Source organism: Dama dama, chromosome 9, assembly GCF_033118175.1.
Source record: "Dama dama isolate Ldn47 chromosome 9, ASM3311817v1, whole genome shotgun sequence".
Lineage (NCBI taxonomy): Eukaryota > Metazoa > Chordata > Mammalia > Artiodactyla > Cervidae > Dama > Dama dama.
Window position 1 is genome coordinate 17542263 of NC_083689.1, and position 22762 is coordinate 17565024.

The following is a 22762-nucleotide window of genomic DNA, read 5'->3' on the forward strand; positions in this document are numbered from 1 at the left end:
ACACAAGAGCTGGGAAAAGCTCATAAATTTTCAATATATTAAAAAGGAATTATTCTTTTGAGGATGCTTGGACTACCAAAGATAAACTGGAGAATCTCTATAGATATAATAACATTCAGTCAAAAAGTGATTATGATATACATAGGATCATAGAACTCCCAAATGGTCAGATTAAGGATATAAAAGAGAAGCAATAATTAAGATGTTAAGGAAGAGAAGTGAAATCATAAGGGCTACAGAAATGATGTCATGAGAGAGGTAGAATTTTCAGATCTAGATGTAAATTTTGTACATTTTCCGACCCACATTCCAGATGGGCAAGAGTTACTAAGATTAGAACATTATGCTGAGTAAGCACCATATGGCCCCTTTTGATGTCTCTGTTCCTCAGTCTGTAGATGAAGGGGTTCAGCATGGGGGTGACCACAGTGCACACCACCAAGGCCACTGCATCGAAGGATGCAGGAGAGATTGTGCTCACGAAGCTGAGAGATTGTGAGATGGCTGAGCTGAGGTACACACCAAGGCCTGTTCCATAAAATAAGCAAACACCTGCCAGGTGAGAGAAGGCCTTATATTTCCCACCTGTTGAGGGGATTCTCAGCATGAAAGAAAGAATTTTATAGTCAGAGAAAAAGATCTCTGATAAAGGGGAAAACTAGAGATGACACCAACAATATACATGACTATGTTACTGGTGAAAATATCAGAACAGGCAAGATGGAGGAGTTGAGACAGGTCACAGAAGAAATTAGAAATTTATACATTCCTGAAGCAGGTAAATTTTAACACAATCCTACTGTGCACTTGGGACTCAAAAAGGTTAACCAAAGAGACATCAAAACTAAGAAGCAACAGAGGCATGGGTTCATGATGACCAGGTAGCTCAATGGGTGACAGATGGCCACAAACTTGTCATAGGATGTTGCAGTAAGAAGAGTACCATCCACACACCCAAAAAGGATGAAAATAGACAGCTGAGTCAGGCAGTCATAATAGGAGATGACTCTGCTGTTCACAATCTTTTTGGGGACAATGCTGGAGATGAAACCAAGATCAGCCAAGGACAGGTTAGAGTGTGGAGATGGAGGTCAGAGATTACAACCAGGCTGATGAGCAGGTTCCCAAGCATGGTCATCAGGTACATGGACAGGAACAGGATAAAGAGCAAAGGCTGCAGTTCTGGATCATCTGAGAGGCCCATGAGGAAGAATTCTGAGACACTTGTTAGATTTCCAGTTCGCTGTAGCTTGGACACCTCAAGAAAAGGAAAAAATGGCTGGAAAAATAGAAAATAAGTAAATGGTCATGCAGCACTGTGTCCATATTTTGGATTCGAGCAATTCATTTCCAAGACCATACACCCCACTACCTTTAGCAATACTTCTCAGCATGACAAATTCTCTCTGCTTACGATTGTTTCTTCCTTGGTTTCTGTGCTTACTTTATAAAACTTCACTGAAAAGTGAAAGGTAACAAGCACATTAGAAGTAATACATCCATGATCTCAGTTTTACTACAACCTACTCTCTAGAAATAATATAGGATGAGAAATTTCCTTCCCCCTTTTAAGGAAAAACATAATTTGAATTTAAAGAGATTAAGGCATAAGTATAGGATTTTTATTTTATTCAAATGCAATTCTAGACATTTTCTTCATTTAGAGTATTTGCAAATTTCTATGACATGCAGAACTGTGTCATCAGAATTCTAATCAAAGATAATCAGAACATATTTCTATGTGGTATTCTGTTTTATCATTCTTTTGTTTCTCTGTCTTTCATCTTTCATGAAATAAGTGATTAGTCAAGTATCAGGACTGGGTTTTTTTTTAGTCATTTAGTATATACTTCCATCTTTGACTTAGGTGGACTTGAGTTTTCAATCAGTATGTTTCAATGAAGTGCACATGATCATACTGCATTGATGACTACAAACATGGTGTCAGTGTGTACAGAGCATTGTCAATCATTTAGTGACAACACAATTTAAGAAACCTACTTGGACCTTTTTATTTTATACAGAGTGATTTGTTTCAATCCAATACCATCTCAGTAAAATGTATCATGTGTGAGACCACATTACTTTTTAAATTATTTATTTATTTATTTTAATTGGTGGATAATTACTTTACAGTATTGTATTGGCCTCTGCCATACATCCACATGAATCGGCCATAGGCATACATGTGTCCCCTCCCGCCTGAACCCTCCTTCCATCTCCCTCCCCACCCTATCCCTCCAGGTTGTCACAGAGCACTGGGTTGTGTTCCCTGTGTCATATATCAAACTCCCACTGGAGACCACATTGCTTCTTTGTATTCTATTGTGTTCTGGCAGAATACTACTACTTCACTGTTGTTGTTGTTGTTTTTCAGTTTACAGGTATGAATGACAAAATTGCATATATTTTGCCTGTGCAATGTGAAGCTTTTTAAAAGATGTCCAAAATGATGATTTAATACACACAGACATTGTGAGTGATCACCACGATCAAGTTATTTAACATATGTCACCTCACATGTGTGAGTATTAGTGTATGTACTAGTGGTAGTAACAGCTAAGCCGGTCTCTCTTAGCAAACCTCAATATGATACAGAATTATTAGCTAATAACCACCAGGCTGCTTATTAGAGCCACGAAACTTATTTATTTTTTAACTGAAAGTTTGTACTTTCACCAACATCTCGCTGTTTTCCCAACAACTTGCTTCTCACAACTACAGTTCAAATTTATGGTCCTAAGAGTGATTTTCATAGATTCCACACATCAGTGAGATCATGCAGTGTCTGACTTTCTGTGTCTGGTGTATATATTATAATAAGCATAATATTCTCTAAGTCCATTCATGTTGGCAGAAATGGCAGGATTTCCTTTTTTCATGGCTGAATAATTTTTCATCATTTATGTATCTGCATGCATGCTCAGTCGCTTCAGTCATGTCCAGCTCTCTGCAACCCCGTGGCCTGTGGCCTGTCAGGCTTCTCTGTCCATGAGGATTCTCCAGGCAAGAATACTGGAGTGGGTTTCCATGTCCTCCTCCAGGGGATCTTCTCAACCCAGGATCGAATCCACACATCTTGCATTGGCAGGTGAATTCTTTACCACTGAGCCACCTGGGAAGCCCCATTTATATATCTACACAATATATAAATAAAAATTTAAAAAATATTACCTATTATTATTCTCACAATAACCATCACATATTTTTAAAATATGAACATTTTAAAACCAGTATTACTTTTATAACACAACAAATCACAATGTAGTGTAAAAAATATGAATTTTTATTTATTTTTTCCCATTTATTTTTATTACTTGGAGGCTAATTACTTTACAATATTGTAGTGGTTTTTGCCATACATTGACATGAATCAGCCATGGACTTACATGTGTTCCCCTTCCTGATCCCCCTTCCCGCCTCCCTCTCCATCCCATCCCTCTGGGTCTTCCCAGTGCACCAGCCCTGAGCACTTGTCTCATGCATCCAACCTGGGCTGGTGATCTGTTTCACCCTTGATAGTATACTTGTTTCAGTGCTGCTCTCGCAGAACATCCCACCCTCACCTTCTCCCACACAGTCTAAAAGTCTGCTCTGTACATCTGTGTCTCTTCTTCTGTTTTGCATATAGGGTTATCATTACCATCTTTCTAAATTCCATATATATGTGTCTGTACACTGTATTGGTCTTTATCATTCTGGCTTACTTCACTCTGTATAATGGGCTCCAGTTTCATCCATCTCATTAGAACTGATTCAAATGAATTCTTTTTAATGGCTGTGTAATATTCCATAGTCTATATATACCACAGCTTCCTTATCCATTCGTCTGCTGATGGGCATCTAGGTTGCTTCCATGTCCTGCCTATTATAAACAGTGCTGCAATGAACATTGGGGTACATGTGTCTCTTTCAGATCTGGTTTCCTCAGTGTGTATGCCCAGGAGTGGGGTTGCTGGGTCATATGGCAGTTCTATTTTCAGTTTTTAAGGAATCACCACACTGTTCTCCATAGTGGCTGCACTAGTTTGCATTCCCACCAACAGTGTAAGAGGGTTCTCTTTTCTCCACACCCTCTCCAGCATTTATTGCTTGTAGACTTTGGGATAGCAGCCATTCTGACTGATGTGTAATGGTACCTCATTGTGGTTTTGATTTGCATTTCTCTGATAATGAGTGATGTTGAGCATCTTTTCATGTGTTTGTTAGCCATCTGTATGTCTTCTTTGGAGAAATGTCTGTTTAGATCTTTGGCCCATTTTTTGATTGGGTCATTTATTTTTCTGGCACTGAGCTGCAGGAGTTGCTTGTATATTTTTGAGATTAATCCTTTGTCCATTGCTTCATTTGCTATTATTTTCTCCCATTCTGAAGGCTGTCTTTTCACCTTGCTTAGAGTTTCCTTTGTTGTGCAAAAGCTTTTAAGTTTCATTTGGTCCCATTTGTTTATTTTTGCTTTTATTTCCAATATTCTAGGAGGTGGGTCAGAGGATCCTGCTGTGATTTATGTCAGAGAGTGTTTTGCCTATGTTCTCCTCTAGGAGTTTGTTTCTGGTCTTACATTTAGATCTTTAATCCATTTTGAGTTTATTTTTATGTATGGTGTTAGAAAGTGTTCTAGTTTCATTCTTTTACAAGTGGTTGATGAGTTTCCCAGAACCACTTGTGAAAGAGATTGTCTTTTCTCCATTGTATATTCTTGCCTCCTTTGTCAAAGATAAGGTGGATTTATCTCTGGGCTTTCTATTTTGTTCCATTGATCTATCTTTCTGTCTTTGTGCCAGTACCATAGTGTCTTGATGACTGTGGCTTTGTAGTAGAGCCTGAAGTCAGGCAGGTTGATTCCTTCAGTTTGATTCTTCTTTCTCAAGATTGCTTTGGCTATTCAAGGTTTCTTGTATTTCCATACAAATTGTGAAATTATTTGTTCTAGTTCTGTGAAAAATACTGTTGGTAGCTTGATAGGGATTGCTTTGAATCTATAGATTGCTTTGTGTAGTATACTCATTTTCACAATATTGATTCTTTCAATCCATGAACACGGTATATTTCTCCATCTATTTGTGTCCTCTTTGATATCTTTCATCAGTGTTTTATAATTTTCTATATATAGGTCTTTTGTTTCTTTAGGTAGATATATTCCTAAGTATTTTATTCTTTTCGTTGCATTGGTGAATGGTATTGTTTCCTTAATTTCATTTTCTGTTTTCTCATTCTTAGTGTATAGGAATGCAAGGGATTTCTCTGTGTTAATTTTATAGCCTGCAACTTTACTATATTCATTGATTAGCTCTAGTAATTTTCTGGTAGAGTCTTAGAGTTTTCTACATAGAGGACCATGTCATCTGCAAACAGTGAGAGTTTTACTTCTTCTTTTCCAATCTGGATTCCTTTTATTTCTTTTTCTGCTCTGATTGCTGTGGCCAAAACTTCCAAAACAATGTTGAATAGTAGTGGTGAGAGTGGGCACCCTTGCCTTTCCTGACCTTAGGGGACATGCTCTCAATTTTTCACCATTGAGGATAATGTTTGCTCATCAAGAAACAAAGGGAGAAGAATCAAATCAACAAAATTAGAAATGAAAATGGAGAGATCTCAACAGAAAACACAGAAATTCAAAGGATCATAAGAGACTACTACCAGCAGCTCTATGCCAATAAAATGGACAACTTGGAAGAAATGGACAAATTCTTAGAAAAGTATAGCTTTCCAAAACTGAATCAGGAAGAAATAGAAGATCTTAACAGACCCATCACAAGCACAGAAATCAAAACTGTAATCAGAAATCTTCCAGCAAACAAAAGCCCAGGACCAGATGGCTTCACAGCTGAATTCTACCAAATTTTAGAGAAGAGCTAACACCTATCTTACTCAAACTCTTCTAGAAAATTTCAGAAAGTAAACTTCCAAACTCATTCTATGAGGCCACCATCACCCTAATACCAAAATCAGACAAAGTTGCCACAAAAAAAGAAAACTACAGGCCAATATCACTGATGAACATAAATAAAAAAATCCTTAACAAAATTCTACCAAACAGAATCCAACAACATATTAAAAAGATCACACATCATGACCAAGTGATCTTTATCCCAAGAATGCAAGGATTCTTTAATATCCACAAATCAATCAATGTAATACACCACATTAACAAATTGAAAGATAAAAACCATATGATTATCTCAATAGATGCAGAGAAAGCCTTTGACAAAATTCAACATCCATTTATGATAAAAACTCTCCAGAAAGCAGGAATAGAAGGAACATACCTCAACATAATAAAGGGCATTTTATTTTAAACAGTTTTCATTTTCTAAGTAGAAACGGACCAAAAGACAGACTTTGTGTCTCCTTTCATGACTGAGTCAGCTGACGATAAGTATGGAGGAGGAGTGGACAGAGGAAGTGAAATCCAGGAAGAGCATCAACAGAGACATCTCTAAAATTTCAGGTCCCAATTATTTCTATGGTTGTCTGTGATCTCAGATGTTCTTTCCATAGTTGATGCAGCAGGTGCTACCTAGTAACCTCCACTGTGTCCTCCAGAAAACTGAAAGTGGAAGGGCACAGTGAGCAGGGAGTCTCTGACAGGACTCACAGGGAAGGGACAGGACTGTTCAGGTGGCAGGGAGTAGTCTTCCCAGACGCCCTGTGTCTGGAGTCATTCTGCCCAGAATAACCAACTTCAAACTTGGCTTTAACATCCTCTAACTCATGACCTGGTACATGTGACATAAAATGTTTCACTTCTTTCATCTTATTAAAATAATAGACATATGTGTACATACATTTGGGGAGAAATTCTGCAGATGTAATCAAGCAAAAACTATAGAACTTATACTTCAGAGCCTGACATTTAGACAGCCTTCCGTAGCAGTACATGATTTTATGGCTCAAGTCATCTTCCTAATCCTCAGTACCTCTCTCATAATGAACTGAAGTGCTCAGGGGAAAGGTTACAGAGACCCATTTGCTGCTCTGGTGGGAGAGATGCTAGTCAGAGCCAGACCACTCAGAGTGGAAGCAGGACTCTGAATGAGAGTTCTCACACCCCAACCAGAACTAAGAACATAAACTTCAAAGGGCTCTATTCCAAACCCATGTAGATTTGTGCCCTCTCATCTTTCTATACCAACTGTGATGTTCATTCTGCTTGAGGAGGAAATCATGCTCCCAACACTCCCTTCATCCCTTTCTGTCTCCCTTAGCAATTACTGGGTTGGGTTGCATCCCTGCTAGAGCATGACCAAGAAGCACAGACTCACTCCCCGTCTCCTTCCTGGAGTGTGATGAAGTTTCAGGATCCTTCCTTAGCACAGGCAGGAAGACAGACTCAGGATGGAAACCTCTGATGCAGATTTCTACAAGGATGGAGACGTTTGTGTGGAACCACAAATTCAGAATTGCCAAACTAAAGAAACAATAGAAGCAAATTAGTCATTTTAATGATGAATATTTAACAGAGTTGGTTAACACATTATGTAGGACGAAAGGCAAGAAAGAACAAAGAGGTAACAGCAATCATAACTGACTGAAGAAGCTATTCCACCAATAGCTTGAGGGGTGTATAGAGATCAAGTGAGTTTTTAAAGCAAAGAGACATTTCCAGACCACTGTTGAAAGTATGTAAGTTGAATGCAAGATGCAACATAGAGCAGTGATTTCAAGCACTTCACTTGGAATTGAAGCCCATGCATATGATGTAGAGAAGCTATGTGAAGAAATTTATCAGAAATAATGGGAAAAACACATCACTTGTTGCTACATCAGGGTCTTCATATCGTCCCCCTTTGCCCTCTGATCTCTTCTGGATCTTCAACAATTGTAGATGAGCAGTTAGGACCCAAGGCATAAAGTTCACCTTTGATGGAAAGATCTGACTTGGATCAGTAGTTGACAACCTTGGCCACACACTAGAACCACCTGAGTGCTTTTCAAAATCCTCATGCTCAGAACATGCCTTGTGCTTAGTCACTCAGTCATGTCCAACTCTTTGCCACCCCATGGACTGTAGCCTTCCAGGCTCCTCTGTCCATGGGGATTCTACAGGCAAGAATACTGGAGTGGGTTGCCATGCCCACCTGCAGGGTATCTTCTGAACCCAGGGGTCAAACCCAGGTCTCCCTCATTGCAGGAAGATTCTTTACCAGCTGAGCCACCAGGAAAACTCCAAAACACACCCAGATCCAGTTAAATCTGGATATCTGATGGTGAGAACCAATAGTCAGTATTTTTAAGCTTCCCAGATGATTGCAATAAAACCCAAGGTTGAGAAGCAGTAGCATGCCTCCTCACACATAACTGCAATGCAGACATTTGCAAAATAGAATTTTCTGTGAAAAATATGTAAGGACTGTGACAAACTTGCAAATTTTCAATGTATTAAAAGGGGACATGAGTGTACCTATGACTGCTTCTTGTCGATGTATAACATAAAACCACAAAATTCTGTAAAGCAAATATCCTCAATTAAAAAAAATAACGTGGCAGGGAGAAAACAAGATGGCAGAGAAGTAGGTGGACATGGAGTACATCTCTCTCCACAAATACATCAGGGATACACCTTCAGACACAGAAATGCATGCAGAACACCAGCTGAGAGTGGACAGAAGTACCTGACCAGTGGAAAAGAATATATAGAACCATGCAAAATTCGGTAGGGTGAAGGAATTAGGGGAAAAAAACAGGAGCATTAATAGGACTGGACCTGCCCTAGGTGGGTGGGGGAACAGAAGCAGGGCTCTGATTACCACATCAAGGCAACTGTCTAAGTCAGAGGAGAAACATTTAAGGCTGAGAGTGAAACAGCTGATCTGTAGCAGCCTAAATGGAATGAGAATCAGGCTGTCCTTGCCACAGCTGTACATACCCGGACAGGGATGCAGGTCCCCTGGAAGGTGCAGAGACTGGGAGCTGGAGTTTAAGGACTGTGGAGCAATCCCAGGGGGATTGAGGGAATATAAGGGAGGAGACTGTGGTAGGAAATGCCCATGGAAGAAAGCCGGGCAGCCATGGAAGCAACGTGATACTGCTGAATCATGCATAGTGGGTGGAGCCATCATCATAGCCTCTCTCCCCACATGCCAGCACTGACAGCTGAACAACAGAGAGGCTGGCCCATCAAACGCCTGATTCACTGAACTACAGAGTAGGACCCCACCCACAGTGCTCCTTTAAGTACCTGACATGCCAATCTACAGAGTAAGAGCCCAGCTTGGGGGGCCCCCCTCTATGTGCCTGATGTGCCAAATGACGAAGAATGACCCCAGGCAATGGGAGACCTCTAAATACCAGAATAGGCAGAGCTACAGAGAAAGACTGGCCAAAGAGGCCTTCTGATCACCAGCTACAAAAGGCTTGAAAAAAGACTCTGATAGGGCCTTAACACCTGCGGTGGAGGCAGTGTGTGTCCCTGAACACTTGGCACTACCAGGGTCCCTGCAAGCCAAGCAGCTGTGCCACCTTCACACTCAATTCTCACTGGGGCGGAGCTGCCACAGGCAAAAAAAGTCTTGTGTCTATGCACACAGAGTTGCTTCAGTCATGTCCAGCTTTTTGTGATCCTGTAGACTGGCCTGCCAGGCTTCTCTGTCAGGGGAGTTCACCAGACAGGAATATGGGAGTGTATTGACCAATACTGGTTGCCATACCCTTCTAGAGCACTATATTTCCTGCTGCCCTAGCCGCCGATCCCCCTGAGTACTTGGTGCGGCCAGGATCCCTGAGACTCAAGCAGCTGCACCACCTCCACACCTGGCCCTCACAGGGGTAGACCCAAGACCTCCAGGGAAGCCTCAGGAGCAAACCCTAATGGATGACCCACATGCAGAGGTGAAAATAAAACAATTGAAATCCAGGGGCAGTGTTGCTAAGGAAGAAGAACCAAAACCTTTCTACTATATGTACAAGCTACAAATTCTACATGATCAACTAGGCAGACTCTGTGTCTATGGACTATATAAAAGGACATTGAGAGCTCCCTGAAAAGAAAATGCACTCGTTCTGATAGCTGCAGACATTGGAGGCAAGAACACACAAGAGTAGGACTAGATTAGAATCTGAGCTGCCCCCGCAGCAGGTCCAGAGAACAGCACAGTGTTGGAGGGCATCCTAGGGAGGTGAGGTGGACTGTGACTCCCAGTGAGGGAAAGGACTCTGACAGCAGTGACTCAAGAAAAACATTTATTATTCTTATGCTTTGACTTATTCTGTAGATTCTTTGCGAATTTTTTTTTCTTTCTTTTATTGCCTATTTTCCCCCCTCTGTTGTAGTTGTTGATTTTACTGGCACTATGAAGTATAATTAAGCTTTTGAGCTTTTTTTTTCTTATTCACATTTTTTATTGTTGTTATAAACCTCTGCCTCTATGTTGGGTTTTTACAGTTTTGTGGAATTATCCTTTCTCTCTCTCTGTCTCTCTTTTTGATTTAAATTTTTTTAATCTATTTTTATTTTTTCTACATTTATTCATTTGTTTGCTTTTCCTACTGTTCTTTTCCCCTTGCAGTTAATCTTTAATGCATATAAATCTTCATCTACCTCTATTTAACATTGCATTTCTCTTCTTTCTTTCTTTTCTCTCTTTCCTTTCCTTTCAACATATTTGTTAGTTTTGTTTGCATTAATTTATTCCCCAATTAGCACATTGCTTTAGTTTTGCTTCTCAGTCTGTGCTTAAGTTAGTTTTGTTCTTAACTGGTAAATAAAATTTTTTATTTCCTTTGTTCACCAGGCCAGTCTACTGCACTTTATTTTTGTTGAACTGCTTGACTTTGCTAATGGGTATATATATGTGTGTGTGTGTGTGTCTATTCCAATATTTTCATCATTATTTGCCTGATTTTGTAACTGCCATTTGTCTGGGGTTCATTTTTGGTTTCTCATTTTTTGGTATTTGTTTTAATCTCACTTAAGGCCATAACAAACCACTTGTGGAATCTTTGTTCCTGACCAGAAATCAAGCCCTGAGCATTTGGAGTGGAAGCACTGATGCCAAGACCCTAGACTACCAAAGAACTAACTATAGGGAGTATCAAAGAGAGAGAACTCACACAAAGGAAACCACTTGAATAGAAGACCCAGCATCACCCAACCACCAGTAGCACCCTGTGCAGGATGCCTCATCTAAACAACAAACAATAAAAAAGTACAAACCTACTCATCAGCAGACAGGATTACCACCTCACTCAACCTTGCCCATCAGAGGAAAAACAAACAAACAAACAAAAAACTCAGCACAAGTCTCACCCTATATGAAGCTTGTACAAACCACTGGACCAAGCTTATGAGGGCAGAAACCTAAAGGAAGAAAAAAAATCAACCTTGAAGCCTGGGAAATGGACACCTCAAACACACTAAGTTAAAAAAAAATAATGAAAAGGCAGAGAAATACTACATAAATGAAGGATCACACTAGAAACACAGATGTCCAAATAAATGAAGAGGAAATAGGCAAAATACCTGAAAAAGAATTCAGAATGATGATAGTAAAGATGATCAAAAACCTTGAAAACAAAATGAAGAAAATGTAAGAATCAATTAACAAAGACTTAGAAGAATTAAAGAATAAAACATACAGAGACAAACAACACAATTACTGAAATTAAAAATACCCTGGAAGGAAACAATAGCAGAATATCTGAAACAGAAGAATGAATCAGTGATCTGTAAGGTAAAATGGTGTGAAAAACATCTGAAGAGCAGAGTAAAGTAAAAAGGATGAAAAGAACTGAGGATAGACTCAGAGACCTCTGGTAAAATATCAAATGCACTAACATTCAAATTATAGGGGTCCCAGAAGAAGAAGAGAAAAAGAAAGGGTGTGAGAAAATTCTTGAAGAGAGTATAGTTGAAAATTACCCCAACATGGAAAAGTAAATAGTCAATCAAGTCCAAGAGGTGCAAAGAGTCTCATACAGGATAAACCCTAGGAGAAACACACCAAGACACATACTAATCAAACTAACAAAGATTAAATACAAAGAAAGAATATTAAAAGCAACAAGGGGAAAGCAACAAGTAACATACAAGGGAAATCCCATATGCTTAGCAGCTGATCTTTCAGCAGAAACTCTGCAGGCCAGAAGGGAATGGCAGAATATATTTAAAGTACTGAAAAGGAAAAATCTACAACCAACATTACTGTACCCGACAAGGATCTCATTCAAAATTGATGGAGAAATAAAAAGCTCTTCAGACAAGCAAAAGTTAAGAGAATTCAGTGCCACCAAACCAGCTTTAAAACAAATGTTAAAGGGACTTACATAGTCAAAAAATACAGGAGAAGGGAAAAGTTCTACAAAATCAACCCCAAACAATGAAGAAAATGACAATAGGAACATATATATCAATAATTACTTTAAATGTAAACATATTAAATGCTCCAACCAAAAGACACAGACTGGCTGAATGGATACAAAAACAAGACCCATATATATGTTGTCTACAAGAAACCCACCTCAGACCTAAAGACACATATAGACTGAAAATGAGAGGATGGAAATGTATATTCCATGCAAATAAGAAGCAAAAGAAAGCTGGAGTAGCAATCCCCACATCAGACAAAATAGACCTTACAACAAAGAAGATTACAAGAAATAAGGATTACAAGAGATCAGATTACATACTGATCAAGGGGTCAATCCAAGAGGAAGACATAACAATTGTAAATATCTATGCACCCAACATAGGAGCACCTCAATACATAAGACAAACACTAACAGACATAAAAGGAGAAACTGACAGTAACACAATAATAGGAGACTTTAACACCCCACTCACACCAATGGACAGACCATCAAAAGAGAAAATTAATAAGGAAACACAAGTCTTAAATGATAGATTATATGAGGTGGATCTCATTGATATCTTTGGGACATTTCATCCAAATGTGGAAGAATACACCTTCTTCTCAAGTGCACATGAAACATTCTCCAGGATAGACCACATCTTGGGTCACAAATCAAACCTCAGTAAATTTTAAAAAATTGAAATCATATCAGGCATCTTTTCTGAACACAAGGCTATGAGACTAGATATCAATTTCAAGGAAAAAAACTGCAAGAAACAAAAACACATGGAGATTAAACAATACGTTTCTAAATAGTCAACAGGTTACTGAAGAAATCAAAAAGGAAATAAAAAAACTTCTAGAAACAAATGAAAATGAAAACACGGCAACTGATAACCTATAGGGTGCAGCAAAATAAGTTATAAGAAGGAAGTTTATAGCAATACAATCCTACCTCAAGAAACAAGAAAAACATGGAATACACAACCTAACTTTACACCTAAAACAACTGCAAAAAGAAGAAGAAAAAAAATTAGTAGAAAGAAATAACTTATAAAGATCCAAGCAAAGAAATAAATGAAAAAGAAATAAAGGAACAATAGTAAAGATTAATAAGACTAAAAGCTGCTTCTTTGAGAAGATAAACAAAATTGACAAACTTTTAGCCAGACTCATCAAGAAAAAAGGAGAGAAGAATCAAATCAACAAAATTAGAAATGAAAAAGGAGAGGTTACAGCAGACAATGCAGAAATACAAAGGATTATAAGAGACTAATATGAACAACTATATGGCAATAAAATGGATAACCTGGAAGAAATGGACAGATTTTTAGAAAAGTTCAATCTTCCAAGACTGAACCAGGAAGAAATAGGAATTATGAACAACCCAATTACAAGCACTGAAATTGAAGCTGTGATCCAAAATCTCCCAGAAAACAAAAGCACAGGATCAGATGGCTTCACAAGAGAATTCTAACATTTAGAGAAGAGATAATGCCTATCCTTCTAAAACTCTTTCCAAAAATTGCAGATGAAGGAACACTTCCAAACTCCTCATTCTACAAGGCCACCATCACCCTGATACCAAAACCATACAAAGACAACACATAAAAAAGAAAACTACAGACCAATATCACTGATGAGCATAGATACACATATCCTCAACAAAATTTTAGCAAACAGAATTCAGCAACACATCAAAAAATTCACACACCATGATCAACTTGGGTTTATTCCAGGGATGCAAGGGTTCTTCAACATACACAAATCAATCAGTGTGATACACCATGTTAATAAATTGAAAGATAAAAATTGTATGATAATCTCAATAGATGCATAAAAATCCTTTGACAAAATTTAGCACCCATTTATGATTAAAACTCTTCAAAAAATGGGCATAGAACCTACCTCAATATAATAAAGGCCATATATGATAAGCCTACAGAAAACATTATTTTCAAGGGTGAAAAACTTAAAGCATTCCCCTTAAGATCAGGAACAAGACAAGGGTGTCCACTTCACCACTATTATTCAACTTAGTTTTGGAAATCTAGTACATCATTCAGAGAAGAAAAAGAAAGAAAATGAATCCAGATTGGAAAAGAAGTAAAGTTCTCATTGCCTGCAGATGACATGATACTGTACATAGAAAACTCTAAAGATACCATCAGAAAATTACTAGAGTTAATCAGTGAATTTAGCAAAGTTGCAGGATACAAAATCAATACACAGAAACCACTTGCATTTCTATATACTAGCAATGAAAAGTCAGAAAGAGAAATTAAGGAATCAATCCCCTTCACCATTGCAACAAAAAGAACTAAATATCTAGGAATAAACTTATCTAAGAAGACAAAAAAATGTACTGATGAAAGAAATCAAAGACAATATAAACAAATGGAGAGAGAGTCTATGTCCCTGGGTCAGAAGAATCAATATTGTGAAAATACTATACTACCAAATGCAATCTACAGATTCAATGTGATCCCTATCAAACTACCAATGACATTTTTCACAGAACTAGATAAAAAATTTTCACAATGTATATGGAAACACAAAAGACCCTGAATAGCCAAAGCAGTCTTGAGAAAGAAGAATGGAGCTGGAGGAATCAACCTTCCTGACTTCAGATTATACTACAAAGCCACAGTCATTAAGACAGTCTGGTACTGGCACAAAAACAGAAATATAGAACAAAGGAACAAAACAGACATCCCAGAAATTAACCTATGCACCTATGGCTACCTTAGTTTTGTAAAGGAGGCAAGAATATACAATGGGGCAAAGACAGCCTCTTCAATAAATGGTGCTGAGAAAACTGGACAGCTACATATAAAAGAATGAAATTGGAACACTTCCTAACACCATATACAAAGATAAACTCAAAATTAATTAAAGACCTAAATGTAAGACCAGAAACTATAAAACTCTTAGAGGAAAACATAGGCAGGACACTCGATGACATAAATCAAAGCAGGATACTCTATGACCCGCCTCCTACAGTAAAGGAAATAAAAACAAAAGCAAACAAGTGGGACCTGATTAAACTTCAAAGCTTTTGCACAGCAAAGGAAACTATAAGCAAGGTGAAAAGAAAACCCTCAGAATGGGAGAAAATAATAGCAAATGAAACAACTGACAAAGGATTAATTTCCAAAATTTACAGGTAGCTCATATAACTCAGTACCAGAAAAAAAACAACCCAATCAAAAAGTGGAAAAAAACCTAAGCAGACATTTCTCCAAAGAAGACATAAGATGGCTAAACACATAAAACAAACATATGAAAAATGCTCAATGTTGCTCATTATTAGAGAAATGAAAATCAAAACTACAATGAAATATCACCTCACACCTGTCAGAATGGCCATCGTCAAAAAGTCTACAAACAATAAATGCTGGAGAGGTTGTGGAGAAAAGGGAACAAACACTATTGCACTGCTGGTTGGAAAGTAAATTGATACAGCCCCTATGGAAGACAGTATGGACATTCCTTAAAAAACTAGGAATAAAACCACCATATGACCCAGCAATCCCACTCTTAGGCATATACCCTGAGGAAACCAAAATTGAGAAAGACACATGTATCCCACTGTTCATTGCAGCACTATTTACAATAGCTAGAACATGAAAGTAACCTAGATGTCCATCGACAAATGAATGGATAAAGAAGTGTGGTACATATACACAATGGAATATTACTCAGCCATGAAAAGGGATGCATTTGAGTCAGTTCTAATGACGTGGATGAACCTAGAACCTATTATACAGAGTGAAGTAAATCAGAAATAGAAAGATAAATATTGTATTCTAACACATATATATGGAATCTAGAAAAATGGTTCTGAAGAGTTTATTTGGAGGGCAGCAATGGAGAAACAGACATAGAGAATAGACTTATGGAAATGGGGAGAGGGGAGGAGAGGGTGAGATGTATGGAAAGAGTAACATGGAAACTTTCATTACCATATGTAAAATAGATAGCCAACGGGAATTTGCTGTATGGCTCAGGAAACTCAAATAGGGGCTCTGTATCAACCTAGGGGTGTGGGATGGGGAGCGAGATAGGAGGGAGGTTCAAAAGGGAGGGGATATATGTATACCTATGGCTGATTCACGTTGAGGTTTGACAGAAAACAATAAAATTCTGTAAAGCAATTACCCTTCAATAAAATAATTAATTTTTAAAAACGTTTTAAAAAAGAAACAAAATCCAAAATAAAATAAAAAAGAAAGAATCATGTAGTCTTGCGTTGTCCTGGTTTTAAGTAAAAATAAAAGACAATTTTCACTTTCATCAAAGAATTTTATTGAACAACATATTCACTGTTTTGTTCTACTAATTTCTGCCATATTTCAGGCAACTTCATAATTCACAGTTGAATGATTATGCGTTTTCTGTTGACTAACTCTGGAGGCTTTTCATGGAGTACTGCTTTCAGTTGGTCTAACTGGGAGCATTACTTGTTGGAATTAATTATTTGGTTTTCTAGGAGGAGCTCATATTAATAACAGAGGACTCCTTTCCAATTCCAGCATACACAACATCACCTTCTTTGGGTGAACACCACCTTTGGTGTGGCTGGTGGTGATTCATTTCACTTGCACCATGATCTCTTCCATTCCACATGATTACAGTATCCACTGTACATTGCCTGTCACAATTTGTTTTAAAAACAGAACATTTTCACTACATTTAAGTAGAGAATCACAAGCAGAAATACGGCCAAGAAGGTTTTTTCACTTATGTGAAATCCAGATATCAAGGCAATAAACATAATCAAGCTTGTGCAAATTATATTCTCACCTAATATCTTGATTTGATCGCTATCAACTTCAACTCATCTACCTAACCATGGAGCATCGTCCAGTGAGAAATCTCCAGTACAGAACTTCACAAACCACTTTGGACATGTTCGATCAGTCACAGCACCTTCTACACAAATCCTTTTCCGTCTTTCAGTTGAGATTTTACCTTTCTTGAAATAATAAAGCACCATATGCCAAAAAATAAGAAATAAAGTGGCCAAAAAAAGGGAATGATTCATCTTTCAAGGATGCTTGCACCACCAAAGAAAATTATTGAATCTCCATAGATATAATGAGATTCAGTCAAGGAGTGATTATGATACACAAAAGGTCCTCAGTGTCCCTACTGTCATGTTAAACCATGGAAGAGAAGCAATATTCAGGTGTAAAGCAAAGAAAGGCAAGGGGATCATAAGACTTACAAAAAACACGAGAGAGGTAGAATTTTTATATCTCCAAGTTTAGTTTTGCTACATTTTCAAGACTACACTCAAATGGGTGGCCAGGTCCTAAGAAGAGATTGTTCTGCTAAAGAGCCTCCACAAGGCCCTTTTGATGTCTTTGTTCCTCAGGCTGTAGATGAAGGGGTTCAGCATGGGAGTGACCACAGAGTACATCACCGAGGCTGCTACATTCTTCCTGGAAGATTGTGAAACAGCTGAGCTGAGATACTCACCTAGGGCTGTTCCATAAAATAAGCAAACAACTGACAGGTGAGAACCACAGGTGGAGAAGGCTTTATACCTCCCACCTGATGATGGGGCTCTCAGAATGGAGACAAGAATTTTATAGTAAGAAAAAAAGATTCCTGCGGTAGGGAGAAAACCAGACATGGCACCAATAATATACCTGACTATACTATTTGTGAGTATGTCAGAACAGGCAAGGTTGAGGAGTTGAGAAGGGTCACAGAAGAAACTAGAAATTTCTACATTCTCGAAGCAGGGAAGTTGTAGCACAATCACATTGTGCACCTGGGAGTCCAAAAGGCTAACCATAAAAGACACCAAAACTAAGCAGGAACAGGTGCGTGGGTTCATGACGACCATGTAATTCAGTGGGTGACAGATGGCCACAAACCTGTCATAGGCCATCACAGTAAGAAGAGTACAATCCATATACCCAAAAAGGATAAAAGTAGACATCTGTGTCAGGCAGCCCGTGTAGGAGATGACTCTGCTGTGACTTTGGATGTTCACAATCATCTTAGGGATGGTGGTGGAGACGAAACTGATGTCAGCCAAAGACAGGTTGGAGAGGAAGAAGTACATGGGAGTGTGGAGGTGGGGATCAGAGGTGACAGCCAGGATGATGAACAGGTTCCCCAGAATGGTGACCAGGTACATAGACAGGAACAGGACGCAGAGCAAAAGCTGCAGTTCTGGATCATCTGAGAGTCCCAGGAGGAAAAATTCTGAGACATTTGCTAGATTTCTGATTCTGTGTAGGTTGGATATCTTTGGAAAAAGAAAAGAGGACTGGAAAAATAGGAAATACACAAATGCTCATGCAACACTGTGTCCATATTTTGGATTCAACTTATTTATAAGATTATATATCCCAGTTCCTTCAACAATATTTCTCACTGTGACAAATTATATTTGCTTAGAATTTTTCCTCCTTGATTTCTGTGTTATACATGTCTGTCTATAAACTCTTAAATTATAAAACTTCACAGAAAAGTGAAAGGGAACAAGAACATTAGAGGTAATACATCCATGATCTCAGTTAAATACTGCCTACTCCTTTAGAAATAATCAGATCTGTTCTCAAGAGACACATGTACTCCAATGTTCATCGCAGCACTGTTTATGATAGCCAGGACATGGAAGCAACCTAGATGCCCATCAGCAGACGAATGGATAAGGAGTCTGTGGTACATATACACTATGGAATATTGCTCAGCCATTAAAAAGAATACATTTGAATCAGTTCTCATGAGATGGATGAAACTGGAGCCCATTATACAGAGTGAAGTAAGCCAGAAAGATAAACACCAGTACAGTATACTAATGCATATACATGGAATTTAGAAAGATGGTAACAATAACCTTATAAGCAAGATAGAAAAAGAGACACAGATGTACAGAACAGACTTTAGGACTATATGGTAGAAGGCGAGGGTGGGATGATCTGAGAGAACAGCATCAAAACATGTATATTATCAAGTGTGAAACAGATTGCCAGTCCAGATTGGATGCATGAGACATGTGCTTGGGGCTGGTGCACTGGGATGACCCAGAGGGATGGGATGGGCAAGGAGGGGGGAGGGGGGATCGGGATGGGGAACACATGTAAATCCATGGCTGATTCATGTCAATGTATGGCAAAAACCACTACAATATTGTAAAGTAATTAGCCTCCAACTAATAAAAATAAATGGGAAAAAGAGAAATAATACAGAAAGAGAAATTCCCTTCCATTTAAGAAAAATTATACTTCAAAGAAATGAAATATTTGTATAAATCTTATTTTATTTAAATTATATTCTAGATATTTCCTTTATATGGAATATTTTTTAAATCTCTATGATATGAAGGACTTGGTCATCTGGATTCTAAATTAAAAATGAATTTTCACAGTCAGAAAACATTTTTAGGTGATAATCAGAATTTCATTGGTTTCTCTGTCTTCCCTCCTTCATGAAATAAGTGATTACTCAATTATCAGGGTTCTGTTTTAAAAATCACTTAGTATATACTTCATCTGACTTTGGTGGACTGAAAACTTTGATCTGCATGGTTTAATTAAGTGCACATGATCATAGAGCGTCAGTGACTATAATTATAGCATTTGTGTACAAAGCATTGTCAATGACTAAATAATAATGAAATTTTAGAAATGCTCTTGAAATTTTATTTTTATCTTGTACAGTGTTATTTGTTTCCACACCATCTCAGTTAGATGTCTAATGTGTGAGACCCCTTTAGATTTTTTGGACTCTATTCTGTATTGGTGAAATAATACTACCTTATTGTTTTGCTTTTTTGTTTTCAGTTTATTGAAGTGATTGACAAAATTGCATATATTTGTGTTGTGCCACACACACAAAGGTTTTGAAGGTTTTGAAAAGATGTTTTGAAAAATGAAAATCATCATTAAAATGATGATTTAATAAGATACAAATCGTGAATAACTACCACAATCAAATTAATTACTGTCTATGTCACCTTACATAGCTTCTATTTGTGCTCACACGCCTATGTGGTAAGTTAAACAGACCTCTCACAGCAGATTTCAAGAACGCAATACAAAATTATTAGCTATAGTCATCAGACTGCATTTTAGAGCCCCAGAATGTATTCATTTTATAACAAAGATAAAACAAAAGCTTATATCCTTTGACCAACATTTCTCCACCTTCTCCACTACCAGTTCTCACAACTACAGCTTTTTTTAAACTTCGTATTTTATGTTGGAGTATAGCCAGTTAACTATGCTGTGATAGTTTCAGGCGAACAGCAAAGGAACTCAGCCATACAAATAAATGTATCCATTCTGCCTCAAAATCCCCTTCCCTCCACGCTGCCATGTAACATTGATCCGAGTTCGCTGTGCTATACAGTAAGTCCTTGTTGGTTGTACATGTGTACTTCTGGCCAAATCATGTTGATGCATGGCAAAAACCATCACAATATTTTAATTATCTTCCAGTAAAATAAATAAATCAGTTAAAAATATAAATGTCACAAAGAACAAAAAAAGCATATAGCAGAGTGTACATGTTGATTCCCTCCCTAACTATATCTCCCCTCATGGCTGAGTATTATCCCATTGCTTATATACACACCACATTTTCTTTACCTGTTCATCTGTCAACAGACATGTATTCATATTTTCACTATTTCATATAATATTGCAATGACAAGTGAATGCATTACAAAGATTTAAATAGAATAATCCCAACACATCTGGCAGTTTCCTTATCTATGAAATTATGATAGTAAATGAACCTACAGAATAGGACCATTCAAGAAAGCTTTTAAAAATCATTTATATAGATTTGACCAATGATTCTCACTTCCATTTCATCCATTACTTATGTGTGCTCATTTAAAAATGTTTAGTTACCCCAACTTCAGCCCAGAACCAATTTCAGGATCTCTACTGGTGAGTGTCTTGGTCTCCCTTCTGTGAACCAGGGCTTGATCAACACTGCCTTAGAATGAATATTGCCCAACACTTAGAAAAATCTCCACGAATATTATTGATTCATACTGTCATGAATACCCCATCTATTCTTTTTTTTTTTTTTTTAATTAGTTGGAGGCTAATTACTTTACAATATTGTAGTGGTTTTTGTCATACATTGACATGAATCACCCATGGATTTACATGTGTTCCCCATCCCGATCCCCCTTCCCGCCTCCCTCTCCATCCCATCCCTCTGGGTCTTCCCAGTGCACCAGCCCCAAGCACTTGTCTCATGCATCCAACCTGGGCTGGTGATCTGTTTCACCCTTGATAGTATACTTGTTTCAGTGCTGCTCTCTCTGAACATCCTACCCTTGCCTTCTCCCACACAGTCTAAAAGTCTGTTCTGTACATCTGTGTCTCTTTTTCTGTTTTGTATATAGGGTTATCATTACCATCTTTTAAAATTCCATATATATGCGTTAGTACACTGTATTGGTCTTTATCTTTCTGGCTTACTTCACTCTGTATAATGGGCTCAGTTTCATCCATCTCATTAGAACTGATTCAAATGAATTTTTTTAATGGCTGAGCAATATTCCATAGTGTATATGTACCACAGCTTCCTTATCCATTCATCTCTTGATGGGCATCTAGGTTGCTTCCAGTCCTGGCTATTATAAACAGTGCTGCGATGAACACTGGGGTACATGTGTCTCTTTCAGATCTGGTTTCCTCAGTGTGAGTGCCCAGCAATGGGATTGCTGGGTCATATGGCAGTTCTATTTTCAGTTTTTTAAGGAATCTTCCCACTGTTCTCCATAGCGGCTGTATTAGTTTGCACTCCCAGCAACAGTGTAACAGGGTTCTCTTTTCTCCACACCCTCTCCAGCATTTATTGCTTATAGACCTTTGGATAGCAGCCATTCTGACTGGCATATAATGGTATCTCATTGAGGTTTTTGATTTGCATTTCTCTGATAATGAGTGATGTTGAGCATCTTTTCATGTGTTTGTTAGCCATCTGTATGTCTTCTTTGGAGAAATGTCTGTTTAGTTCTTTGGCCCATTTTTTGATTGGGTCATTTATTTTTCTGGAATTGAGCTGCAGGCGTTGCTTGTATATTTTTGAGATTAATCCTTTGTTTGTTGCTTCATTTGCTATTATTTTCCCCCATTCTGAAGGCTATCTTTTCACCTTGTTTATAGTTTCCTTTGTTGTGCAAAAGCTTTTAAGTTTAATTAGGTCCCATTTGTTTATCTTTGCTTTTATTTCCAATATTCTGGGAGGTGGGTCATAGAGGATCCTGCTGTGATTTATGTCAGAGAGTGTTTTGCCTATGTTCTCCTCTAGGAGTTTTATAGTTTCTGGTCTCACATTTAGATCTTTAATCCATTTTGAGTTTATTTTTGTGTATGGTGTTAGAAAGTGTTCTAGTTTCATTCTTTTACAACTGGTTGGCCAGTTTTCCCAGCACCACTTGTTAAAGAGATTGTCTTTTTCACACTGTATATTCTTGCCTCCTTTGT

At 37.9% G+C, this 22762-nt stretch overlaps 1 protein-coding gene and 1 pseudogene across 1 annotated transcript; both read right to left on the reverse strand.

Annotated features, from left to right (window-relative positions):
- Positions 1-247: 247 nt before the first annotated feature.
- LOC133062759 (putative gustatory receptor clone PTE01) lies at positions 248-1091 on the reverse strand (annotated as a pseudogene).
- A 15435-nt stretch (positions 1092-16526) lies between these two features.
- LOC133061253 (olfactory receptor 7E178-like) lies at positions 16527-18587 on the reverse strand (the record flags this gene model as incomplete). Its single annotated transcript, XM_061149243.1, has 2 exons — positions 17633-18587; positions 16527-16551 (listed from the first exon to the last, which is right to left on the reverse strand). Coding segments are annotated over exons 1-2 (837 nt in total), but the record flags the coding sequence as incomplete, so codon positions are not given.
- Between the last annotated feature and the right edge of the window lie 4175 nt (positions 18588-22762).